Below are 12,090 nucleotides of genomic sequence, written 5' to 3'. Positions count from 1 at the left end.
ATTGAAAACCTTGATGCCTACTGTGACTGAGCGGGAACGACGACGGAACTTGCCATCATCAGACCGAAGACATTCAGCGCGAGATGCGCGGGGGATTTGACGGAGAAAGAGCCAGGGTAGGGCGGTCCGTTATGATCCTGTCGCCTCCGCTGGGCCTTGTGATCAACAAGTCACTTAGTACAGACCAACAAGGACTTGCGGAGGACAAAGTCGATGGACGGAAAATCTGCAGCACGACGCTGGCACAAGCATGATGTTCCGAGGCGGAAGGGCCGAGGACGATATTCTTTGATGTCGAAGGATGAGTCTAAAAGACCCCGTTGAACACGTGGGCGACTCGATCAGATGACGGGGAAAAACCGCCTCCGCCCCTGCAGGAGTTCCCCACTATGGATTCGGTAGAATGTCGTGTGATATGCAATGTAGATGCAGAACGGATGATACAAGCGAAAACTGACTGATACAATGCTGATGCCATGCCAATACGACCCAGATGCCGCACAACTACCCTGTGACCACCCACTCACGAAAACAGCCGCTTCGTGTACCTGCAGCGCGGAGAAAACGGATGCCAAGACCCGTCAGCAAAACTCTTGGCACCGAACCATGATGGACGACGACTCACGAGTTCAGCCCATGCACGCCCCCCTCGATCTGTGCGCTCGTCGTGCGCAGCTCAAACCTGACCGTGCCCGCGCGGACGCCGTCCTGAAGCTCCTTGACGCTGCGCACACCGACGTCCTGGAACGAATGCTGGAGCCCGGTGTAGAGATACGGGAGGAACGCGTGGACGGTGCCCTTGTCCTGGACGTCGCCCGACACGCCCTGGGCGACCTTGACGGCCGAGGACTCGGAGAAATATCGCGACGTCGCCGCGTTCTCTATTGTCGACGACTTAGCGGGGGCCTTGGATGACCCAGGGCCAGATTCGCCTCGCTGCGCGGACGCAGAGCCGGGCTTTCCCTGCTCCATCGCCTCCTGAAAACATAGGACGGTTTAGCGCATATGCGAAATTAGACGTCAGGACAAGGAAGAGCGCACAATGCTACCCATGCCGCGGTAGGCTTTGACGCGCTTGCCGTCGTGCCAGAAGAACTCTCCCGGGGCCTCCGTCGTGCCAGCGAGCAGGCCACCCATCATGACCGCTCCAGCACCAAGGGCGAGCGCCTTGACGATGTGGCCGACGTTCCCAATACCGCCATCTGCAATGACGGGCACGCCGAACTTCCTCGCGAATTCGGCAACGGCGTACACAGCGGTAGCCTGGGGACGGCCGACCGCCATGACCTCCTGGGTGATACAGATGGAACCCGAGCCCATGCCGACACGAAGACCGTCCGCACCAGCAGCAATGAGGTTTGCCGCCTGCTCGCGGGTGACGACGTTACCGGCGATGACCTCGAGCTTGGGGTACGTCTGCTTGATCCAGCGGAGCATCTCGAATTGGAAGACCGAGTTACCTTGAGAAGAGTCGAGGACGACGATGTCGAGGCCGGCCTCCACGAGAAGCTTCAGGCGGTCCCGGTCCGCCGGTCGCGTGCCGATGGCGGCAGCAGCGTAGAGCTGCTTGCTCTCAGGATTTTTGGACGCGAGGGGGAACGTCTTGTTTTTGAGCAGGTCGGAGCGCGCGACAAGGGCAGTGAGCCGACCCTCGGAGTCGACGATGGGCAACTTGCCCTTCTTCGACTCGCGGAGAAGGGTGTTTGCCTCCTGCAGAGTGAGACCCTGAGTGCCGGTAACGAGATTCGTGGTCATCACATCCTTCAGAGGAGTGGAAGGTAATTCGAACGAGATGTCCCGGTTCGTGACGATGCCGACCAACTTCCCGCCGAGCTTGCCGTTATCTGTCAGGTTGTGAGCTTGCTGAATGACGTTGAACAAGCCAAGGTAAGAGTCAGATAGCTGAAAGGGTATGTATTCCTCAAATCACGCTGGTGAGCGTTAGTTCGGAAGAACGAAGGTTATATACTATGTCTCATCACAATCGGTGCGGGTCGCGTCTTCAGACGCGCCCAGAAGGAATAACGAAGACTCACCGGTGATAGGGATACCAGCAAACCCAAGCCGCTCCTTCACGTCCAAGACATCCTCCACGGTGTGGTCGGGGCTGAGGACGACCGGCTCGTTGATGAACCCGTTCTCGTGCCTCTTCACCCTGCGGACCATAGCCGCCTGGGACTCCGCGGACTGGTTGTGGTGGATCACACCAATTCCACCAAGGAGCTACAAGCAAGAGGACATAGGATACATCGCACACACGCTCGAACACGGCTCAAGACATCGACTGCAGCTTACCGCAAGCGCGATAGCCATCTCGCTCTCCGTCACCGTGTCCATGGGCGAGCTCATGAACGGCGTCTTGAGGACGACGTTGCGCGTGATCCGGCTCTCTGTGGTGACCTCCTGCGCCGCAAAATCGATCTTGCCGGGAAGGAGAAGGAAGTCGTTATACGTCAGGCCGCCATGGACGCGCGAGTCCATCAGGTCAGCGACCGAGAGCCCGTCCGGGCGCTCGTAGCTCTTCAGGACCGCCACAGCCGTCGCAGGGTCAAGGTGGTCGTTGGCGGGCATTTTGTCTGAGCGTCGTTGAGGGTCGTGAGGAGGGTGGGTGGTGGAGGGGTGGGCAAGAGTTTGCCAGACTTTGCGTTTTTTGCGCGGCCGCACTTGAGGCAAATTTCGGACGGAGCTGACTCACCCGGCGCTGAAGTTCGTGCTCCGATTGACCTGCGAGACCCTGTCCTGGGGTTAGGACTTGGGCGTGTTAGAGGCGTGTTTGCGACGTTGCAGAAGCGTGTCTTCATGCCTGAGTATGTTCTGACACAAGTGGAAGCGTCTAGAGCCACTAAGAGCATAACCATGACTCGTCAGCTGCATAAGTATTGAGAGCAATGAATGAGCACGTGTCAGTACTACGACAGGCTGACGTTTTACTACACACAACACGTGCAAGCCAGGAGGGGTAGCGTCGACACTGTAACACGGTTCGTCCCCGTGAGTCCTCCAGTACGTATGACCGGCAAACACGGTCTAAGGTGCGCACCTTGCTGGATGATCGCTGAGTACAGTTACACATGCAATAGATCGACAGGCGGATAACGAATGTGATATTGTACTCATGACCAACGGTTCGCGCAGCTTCTCATTGTGTGGCAGGTGCGTGATACATACAGTGAACGGCTCACTTCGACAGAGACCAAACGAGGTGTGTTAGGCCATGGAGGTGCGGCAAACACCGACTATGAATGCCAAAGCTCCGCGGGTGGGGGTTCTGTCATATCGTAAGGAAGAGAAGGAGTCACCTGCAAGGCACCGCGAATGCACGCGATCAGAAGGTAAGACAACGCGGACGAAGCGGGGCTATCCTCCCAGGACCGTGAGTGCCTTTCTATGCGAGATGGTCACCGTGTATATCAAGGTAGCATGACCAGTCGCGCAGCGGATGTACACATCGATAACAAGGATGCCCATCTGCCCATTCAACAGAATGTAAGATATTTCATGTGCTCCTCTCTCTTCGACGAAGGAAAGCACTGACCATTGAAGCTTAAGCGTCACGAGCAGGAACCAGACTGCCGGTGTGTTACCCCAAGGCCATGCATATATCCGAATCAACGGAGCGGCAATGTATGTATCAGCAAAGCAAAGCTGTAGTCCTGGGTGACATAGGGCTCTAGCAAGAGGCGCAGTTTACGTTTGTTCGGCCAACATATACGACCCTGTATTGGGGAGCTTAGGTAACACATGTTCGAAACGTAGACAGCAGAATCACCGGGTTTAAGGACCTCCTGGTTGAGGGGCGAGTGCCTGTGAACAAGTGTGTAATCGGAGTCTGGTCGGAGTACTAATCAGTAGGCCACTCGAACTTGTGCGAACTGGGTATACGTGTGAATAGATGGTTTGACGTACACAATCGTGCATGCGACCAGAGCATGTAATCACGATGTTAGGAGGTGCCCAACTGACAGTTCAAACACATGGAAATTTCAGGGGACATTCACGCGTGCAGTTTGGGGTTCAAATAGACGGACTACTCGAACGGGTCATATACGTCGGCTGTTTGAGGCAGTAACACACGAGGGAGTTGATTGTGTAAAGAGCTTGGTATATTTCAAATGACTCTGTCTAGTACACATGGGAGCTACCAAGCAGGTCTCGTAAAAAAAACCAACAAGTTTGGCATCGCAGCGCGCTCTAGCCGCCCGTGCTGGTATTGCGCCCGCCCACTAGTACTGCTCCCACCTGCTTCATTAACAATGGACATCTGCCCCGGAAATATCAGCGACCTGGATATTCGAAACATCTAGGACCAATTACCTGTATATATGAAGCAAACACTGTTGAGGAGCAGTATTAGCGAGGGCAGCACAGCAGGTACTAGCGCTCACCATGGGACCCCACCCGCGATCCAGACGGGCATGCCTGCACCGCAAGGGCAGCCATAGCGTGCATTGACGGCAAAGGGCCAAGGGAAGGGAGAACATGGTAAGCAGGTCCGCAAAAGGTAGCATATAGTCGCATATAGGTACTTCAAGTACTCACCGCCAGCGGAGGCCATGACCGCACAGCTATAGTAGACCTAGTCCAGCGGCATGTATACGGATATACTCCCTAAGGTTACGAGATAAGCGTACCCATGTCCAATTTCCCACAAAACCCATCCCACACCCTCCACTATCGCCGCCGCCTGTGACCCAAGGGAACCCCTAGAAAAGCAGTGTTTGTTAGCATCCCATGTAGGTCAGAAGGAGTCTACATATGACATGGAGGAGGATGCCTTACTGAGAGAGATGTGTCGGGGCAAGTTTGAGGCGGTCTCCAGACTCGGGGTCCAGAGAAGGTGATGGAAGGGGATAAAGATGTGAATTCATCTAAGTCGAGCGCCGTCAGCTTGATATCTGAGATCTGAGGCTTGATTAAACCTGCTTGGATATTCCCGGTGAGTCAAGGTGCTAACCCTAGATATAGACCAAGATACTCACAACTTATAAACTACATATCGACTCACGGTTCGAGTAGACTATAGTAGGCCATTTCATCAAGACGATTTGCAGTTTCTTCAGGATACGAGGGTGTGTCGGAGTTGAAATACCAACTACATATTATAAGTTCGCCTATTTATGTCGATTTGCATCTAACCAGGCATTTGACCCGATTTGCCGTTCACACCCTTCAACTAGCTGGTACTGGCTAGTACTTGCTCGCGTACACGCGCTTGAACCAGCAGGTCCTTAAACGCGGTGAATGAGCATCATGGTAGTGATGCTGATCCGAGCCCTCCGACGCGACGGAAGTTTCATGGTGGAGCAGGCCCGTAGAGGTGGACTATGTCCTCTTTTATCAAATTGCTTCGCCGATATGTATATTGCAGTGAACTACGAAAGGCAGGAGGATAGCGCGGGATTTGCAGCCCTGAGAAGCAATTACGGCAGGGCACGTCAGACATGCTACATCAGCTTCCCCAGTATGCCGACAAGTTATGTACAAGACCCGCCATTCTTAACTTCTACTTCCGTGCTCGCCTGTTCTCTCGTGCAGTGAGCAGCGTGCATGAAGCTTCGCGACATGAGGTTATGGGAACATACGTCAATGTCGTGGCCCCGGAGGGCCGATGAGCTGCAGGAAAAGGAAGGCTAGCTGCAGCTCAAAGCAGCAAGAAAGCAGCAGCGCAGTGGTAATCGCGTCAATCGCCGGGTTGCAATTGGCTTCTAATAGTCCCATCATATTGGAGGATCCTCCTTCCTTTTCGGCTCCAGCACTCGGATCGAGATCACGGCGCTAAGGACTTGCTCTACGCCCGCCCGAACTTGCGCCCTATCATATCTCAAATTTACATTTAACCTGACTCCCCATGGCCCATAGCAAAATCTAGCCGACGTCCACCGTCTCTCTCGTTGCCACCATTTCTACGCTCGCTGCCAGTCCTTAGCTCGCGGCATGCAAGGGAACCACGGACAGTCCTTGACGCAGTCCGGACTTCGTCCCGCAGCCATCTCCGGCCCTCCGCAAGGCCAGCAACACTCACATATCCCACAGCCAGGAGGCAGCGCACCCAATGCATTGTCTGCCTCGCAGCAGGCCCACGCTTGGGACCTGTACGCGGAAGCCACGAGCAAGGCACGTCAGGGCGGTTACCAGGTGAGTTCCCGGTACCTCTATGCGATGAAAACGAGCCCTCCCCCTCTGACAAAGGAACCTGGGTACGGGGAATGCAGTATCCGACGCAGCAGTACCAGGGGATGCCTCAAAATGCCCAAGCAGGTCCATCGGGCTCCTCAGGACACCGCGCACCAGCTCAGAGCGTTCAGGTACGTGCCGTTCATCGCCCCTTTCCGTCTTCTTCTCGTTCGTTTCTTTGGCTCCCCTGCTAAGTGCACCACAATGGCGCACCATACGTCTTGCCCAGATATGGATGTATCCTGTATACTGCAGTTGCGTTGTGGCAGCTGGCACCAGTATCCAGCACACATGCTGCTATACAGTCAACACGGAGATCTGAATGTTCATCTAAGCACAATATTACGCACTGCAATCGCCTATCGAGTCGCAGCGGCCCGAGATCGATGCTTATCTGCTTCTGGTATTCCCCCTTGCCTTTAGCACTCTTCCCCACCTGATAGACAGTATTGGACGAAGTCAATCTAGGTGTAGTGCCTTGATTGACAGGATTCGCTCAACCTTGCCGGGTATTTCTATCCTAGACGCAGGCGTTTGTTGTGGTGCCAGGACATTCGAACTTATGTGCAATCTCGCCACCGTGTAATCTGGTCTGTGCAGAACGGGGCTTGACTTCCTTGTTCCCAAATTTCATACAAGTGCGCATCTTGTCCGTCTTCGCCAGACGCCAATCAGACGGCCAGGCAGCCGGCTTTTGACTAGGGAGCGTGTGGGTAGGGAATTTGAGGTGCCATGGACCAGTCTCGAGATTCGACTCATTACTTTATTTTCATTCACTGATGCATCGTCCTTCGAATAGCACGCGCCTCACGGCTACACTCACCGCGAATCTCCAGCCGGACCCGGCCCTGCGCGGCCTGCGTCTCTGTCCCACCCACAACACGCTCCCTATCCTCCGCCGCAATACCACTCTAACCACTACGGGCAACTGATAGCCAGTCACGCACATCATCCCCCTCCATCTGCGAACCACGCTCAAGGTCAAGGCCCTGCTGACATCAGTGCTATGCGGCGAGCTTCCATGCCATCTTCAGCTTTAAGCGTCGGTACATCGCAGCTTCAGCAGACAGCTCGTTATCAAGATCTGAGGCAAACGCCACCCGGCCAAGTCTCGCGCAACAACGCACCACCACCGCCGACGAGCAAGTCGCCTGACAGACCGGCTGCTCATGCAGGGCCGTCTAACCCGCCACAAGCCCCTGAGTTTTCACGAGCACCGGCGCAGCCGCGCAGCTCAAATGGCAATCCAGCATCGGCACCGTCGGCACCGTCTTTGTCGACCTTCCAACCCGTGAGCGCGTCTGCGCCTCCTAAGACTCAACCCCGACCACCCACCATGTCACAACCCTCCCTCACCACACCGCCATCAACATCCGCGGGTCCGCACAACCCGAGTCATCGGGAGGCAGTGCAAATGGTCGCCGAAGCGGCCAATGCACAGGCCCGTCAAGTCCTCGACCCCATCCGCCAGTCCGTCTCGGACGCGCTCACGTCTGCGCATGTCACGCTCGCCCAGCACCTTGCGCAGCTGCAAAGCATGCTCGTCAGGGCCGACCTCCGGCAGGCGCAGGCGCAGGCGCAGATCGCCGCCTTGCGCGACCAGAACGCGCGGCTGACGGAGGAGCGCGACCGCGCGCGCGAGCACGCGGAGCGCGTGAAGAAGGACGCGGAGGCGGCGGTGGAGGAGGTGAGCAAGATGAAGGAGAACGTGATGCCGCGGCTCGTCATCGACCACTACCAGCTCAAGGGCGAGCACGACGCGATCAAGGCGGAGCTCGCGAGCGCGCAGGCGGCGAATCGCGAGCTGCGGGAGAAGCTGCAGGTGCAGGTGCAGGCGACGCTCGCGGGGCATGCGCAGGCGGGGTCTGCGCAGGCCGTGACGAGCATGTTCGTCGTACCGCGAGCTCGTCCCGATGAGGCGGGCGACGTGAAGGCGGAGCAGGGTGTGGAGTCTGGGGTGCAGGTGAAGGAGGAGCGGCTCGCGTTTGGGGTCGGGGGGCCTGTCAAGGGGCCTAGCTCGCCGAGTGCGGTCGATGCGGAGACTGCGTTTGGTATGTCGTATGCGATCGAGTGAATGTCTGTAGCAGTCTATCTTAATGCTCATATATCCCCGGTCGTACAGCTCTGGCCCAGGCGATCAATCTGCGTAAACAGAAGCAACGGGAGCAAGATGTTCAGCGTTTCCAGGCGATGCTGCTGCAGGTGAGTGCCATCCACAATGTCCCGCGTCCTGGTTCGGAGAGCTCAGACAGTCACTACCTCAGCTTGCGTCTGGGCCTGCGCAAGCCCAAGCACAACCTACGCAAGCCACTGTATCACCCTCCCACATGCTTCCGACACCGCCATTGCCCCTTCGTCCCCGCCTCAACGCTGCAGAACTCGGTCAGCAAATAGCGCCTGCCCCATGTCCGGATGCGACACAGGCCCAGGCTGTCCCATCTGCCGCACCGGTGCCAAAGGTGGAGGAGGAAGACGGGGCTGCGATGCTCTGTGCCATCCCGGAGCTGGGCCACGTCGACGTGAGCGGGGTGCTCGAGATCATCGACCTCACCCACGAGGGTGAGGTCACTGATTCGCCCATGCAGCTCACGGGAGACCTTCCTTCTTTCTCGCGTCGCACTCAGGAGGATGAGCCAGCATCAGAATCGGAGGAGAGGAAGCGTCTTCCCGAGACGGGGTGGAACGAGCGCCAGGTAACTCCCAACAAGAGGCGGAGGACCGAGGACCACATGGTCGTCGACTCATTTGCAACTCTTGAACCAGCGGTGCAAAACGGCCCATTGGCGGAACAAGCGGCAGGGGATGGTGCTCCGTTGACCGATATGAACAACTCCTTCTTGCGTTCGTTGATAGCGGTGGCCGAGTCGATGGCGGCTGAACCCGCGGTGTCGCTTCCGCCGGTAGAGTTCGAGTCAGCAACTCTATCTACGGGCAACCATGGCGGTGAACGGGATGCTGGACGGCCTAAGACTCCTGCACATGCGACAAACGACAGAGACATCGCGCCCGATACGCAGCATGGCACCGCACCCGCGCCTAGCTCCTTTGCCGTCGACGTGGCCTCACCTCCTCAGCATGTAGCTATGTCGGACCTACTTCTGAGTGCCAGTTCTGCACCGGCCTACCCATCTGCCACTACGTCAAGTACTCGCTCTAGGCAGGTGCCTGCGGACACCGCTCCCGTTTCTAATCTCGTCAACTCTCTTGCTCCTGAATCTACATCAGTTCCTTCGGTTCCTCCACCAACGGCTGTTTATACAGAGCCTCCACCGGCTGCGTCAGTATCTACGTCCGCAATTGTTCCGCAAGCACCGCCAATCACGCCAGTTGTGGATGCCTTCGCCAATTGCAATCTGTCTTTTCCTTCTCCCACGAACGCTGTCCAGCTGCATACCGACACCCCCGAATCCAGTCCATCCAAGCCCGCGCCGCCGAAGAAGCTCGGCATCGCACATATAGAGTTGATCTACCAGCGCCTCGGTGAGGACGGCCAGTACAAGTGCCGATTATGCGAGTACGTCCCCTTCAGTCCCATCTCGAAGCGGTTCTGCCGACGTTAACGTCCGTGTCAGTGAACGCAAGAAGAAATATCCCAACGCACCGACGACGAGGCTTGCTGCGCACGCGCCGGGAGAAGCTCTCGTCGCCCATGTCGAGAATGCCCATCCAGCGACGATCGAGTATTATCTGCAGATGACCCCCGAGGACATTCGGGAACAGAAGCAGGAAATCAAGGCAATCGAACAGACCTCCCTCGAAAGAAGGCCCAGGCGCAAGAGCTAAGCGGGGCCCGCGTTAGTTGCGCGTTCACGTCATGAGGTCCTGTAGATATATTTTAATCCAAGAATGCTTCCTATGGTAAGTATCCTCCTGTGGAAGAGGCTTCTCACGGCTTACTGACACCTCGATCAGTTAGGTCACCTAATTAGTTCCCGTGATACTTCATCTATGTTCATTACAGCTGTGGCAGTCGTGGCATTTCGTGCTTTCTGTGCTCTGTGTAGCATTACGCTGTCGATTATCGCGTATCGTCTCTCGTATCTGCTCCCTTTCATGACACTTTATGGCTATTCCGTATATGCACCAATATACCAATATGCCAGTATGCGCCTTTTGCGATGTACCCTGACACTAATGCGATGCGCTGCGATCTGATAGACCGATTTTGCTGGCCACGACACATCTCCTCGAACAAACCTTATGTTGCAGATTGGACATACTGATTGCTTCTTCAATGACAGTTCGACAGACCGTATTCCCCCACATCAATTGGTGCGCGCGATCCTTTCCTCCAACACCGCCACCATTCACAATCCCCTGAAACGTGCGCGCTTTCGGGTCCAGCCCTTTCCCCAATCTCTCAGTTCTTCCACCATGCCTTCAGCTTTCCTCGAGTTCTTCGGAAGGCTGTTTCTCCGAGAGACCAGCGCGAAATCAGGCGATAGAGAGGTATACAGGACACCGCCCAGTGAGTGACTCGCCGAGAAAGCAATACCTTGTCCTCACTGCCTTGCACGAGTATAGCATCTTCCGTTGGCCGGTTTATCCCACTGCAGCTACCTCTCGAGCTCTGGGTCGAAGTCCTCAGTTTCGTCTCAGACCGACGTACCTTGGTTCAGCTCATGCTTGTCAATCACGCATTCCACGACATCACTGAAACCCTTCTCTACCGCACTGTGGTCCTCAAAAGTCACTATACTATCCCTCTTCTCGATAGGGCGCTCAAATCGTCTGCCAAACGCGCAAAGTTTGTGCACGTACTCGAGCTCACAGAATCCACAGGATACTATCCCTTCCAACCAACATTGTCAAGTCTGCGTTATCTAACGCTAATAGACTACGACTACCGGGATTGTGTTGGGCAGCGCACCTGCGACGCTGTACTCACGATGTGCTTCCCCCATCTCCGCGGATTTACAACCAATTTACCCATTACTTCAGCCTCCTACCTCGACAGGTTCCTCACAGTCCATCAGAAGCTCGACGAGCTTGACATCTCCCAGTCGCAATACCTTCTCGAAGGCACTGTTGGAATCTTGGAGCTCTGGACGTCACTGCGCTCACTCCGTGTCCTCGGGTACCACTCCCCCTTCTTCTCGGACAGCGTCAGGCGAAGACGCACTCCCACCAAGGTCACGCATCTGTATAGACCTATTTGCACTGAACCGGAGCTTAGCCTCATCAGCAGCCTTATGCCCCAGCTTGTCAGCTTGCGGCTGGGCGGTCGTCGTGGGGGTTGGAATACGCCATGGTCTCTGTACGATGTGGCAATGAACTTTCCTCACCTTCGCTTTCTTCAGCTCGACATGCTTCAGGTGAGTAGCATCGCGAGGCTTCATGTGGCTCTTTGTGGCATTGATTCCGGGCCTTCCGTAGGGTGATACACCCACTCTCAGTAAGACAGTCATCGACTGGACTCTCGATCGCTCCCAGGACATTCCCCCGCGACCGTCTTCAGAGCCGCGCATGACCGTTGCGTGGATGTACACTCGCAATCCCCGCTGCAAGGAAGGTTCTGTAGGATGGGCCGATGCATGGGACAAGCATCAGGAAAACGTCACGGACTTGTACAGGTACTTGGGGTACTTGGCCAAGTACCTCAAGTATCCCAAGTACCTCAAGTACCCCAAGTCCAATGGACTTGGCCAAGTCGGGTGGGTTGACTTGGCCAAGTACCAGGTACTTGGCCAAGTCCTCCAAGTCCCTGTTCAAGTTCATGCCCAAGTTCACTGTGAGATGTATTGAATAAAGATGATATGCATGGAAGTCAATCAAAGGACAGCTGCTCTTGATCAAGGTCAAGTGTACAATATTTGTTAGCGGGTGCAGCGGCGGCAAAAAAAAATGCCACCGCTAGGAATTGAACCAGCGACCTAAAAATTCAGTGTCCAACACAGCATGTTCAACCACTACACC

General features: G+C 55.8%; 4 protein-coding genes across 4 annotated transcripts; 3 read left to right on the top strand and 1 right to left on the bottom strand.

Moving 5' to 3' along the window:
- Positions 1 to 4,089: 4,089 nt before the first annotated feature.
- On the bottom strand, positions 4,090 to 4,731 carry DICSQDRAFT_137882 (uncharacterized protein). The gene is made up of 2 exons (XM_007367172.1): positions 4,315 to 4,731; positions 4,090 to 4,261 (listed from the first exon to the last, which is right to left on the bottom strand). Exons 1-2 carry the CDS (start codon positions 4,479 to 4,481, stop codon positions 4,192 to 4,194), a joined length of 237 nt encoding a protein of 78 aa, XP_007367234.1. The 5' UTR covers positions 4,482 to 4,731; the 3' UTR covers positions 4,090 to 4,191.
- Positions 4,732 to 5,934: 1,203 nt separating this feature from the next.
- DICSQDRAFT_171507 (uncharacterized protein) lies at positions 5,935 to 7,106 on the top strand (the record flags this gene model as incomplete). The annotated part of the gene is made up of 3 exons (XM_007367171.1): positions 5,935 to 6,135; positions 6,259 to 6,305; positions 6,974 to 7,106. 3 exons carry the CDS (start codon positions 5,935 to 5,937, stop codon positions 7,104 to 7,106), a joined length of 381 nt encoding a protein of 126 aa, XP_007367233.1.
- An 89-nt stretch (positions 7,107 to 7,195) lies between these two features.
- On the top strand, positions 7,196 to 9,957 carry DICSQDRAFT_171506 (uncharacterized protein; the record flags this gene model as incomplete). Its single annotated transcript, XM_007367170.1, has 4 exons — positions 7,196 to 8,225; positions 8,297 to 8,376; positions 8,439 to 9,688; positions 9,747 to 9,957. The coding sequence occupies 4 exons, from the start codon at positions 7,196 to 7,198 to the stop codon at positions 9,955 to 9,957; spliced, it is 2,571 nt and encodes an 856-aa protein (XP_007367232.1).
- Positions 9,958 to 10,548: 591 nt separating this feature from the next.
- Positions 10,549 to 11,919, top strand: DICSQDRAFT_171505 (uncharacterized protein; the record flags this gene model as incomplete). The annotated part of the gene is made up of 3 exons (XM_007367169.1): positions 10,549 to 10,642; positions 10,699 to 11,489; positions 11,551 to 11,919. 3 exons carry the CDS (start codon positions 10,549 to 10,551, stop codon positions 11,917 to 11,919), a joined length of 1,254 nt encoding a protein of 417 aa, XP_007367231.1.
- Positions 11,920 to 12,090: the final 171 nt, after the last annotated feature.

The sequence above is a fragment of the Dichomitus squalens genome (assembly GCF_000275845.1).
Source record: "Dichomitus squalens LYAD-421 SS1 unplaced genomic scaffold DICSQscaffold_23, whole genome shotgun sequence".
Lineage (NCBI taxonomy): Eukaryota > Fungi > Basidiomycota > Agaricomycetes > Polyporales > Polyporaceae > Dichomitus > Dichomitus squalens.
This window is presented reverse-complemented; position numbering and strand designations above follow the sequence as displayed.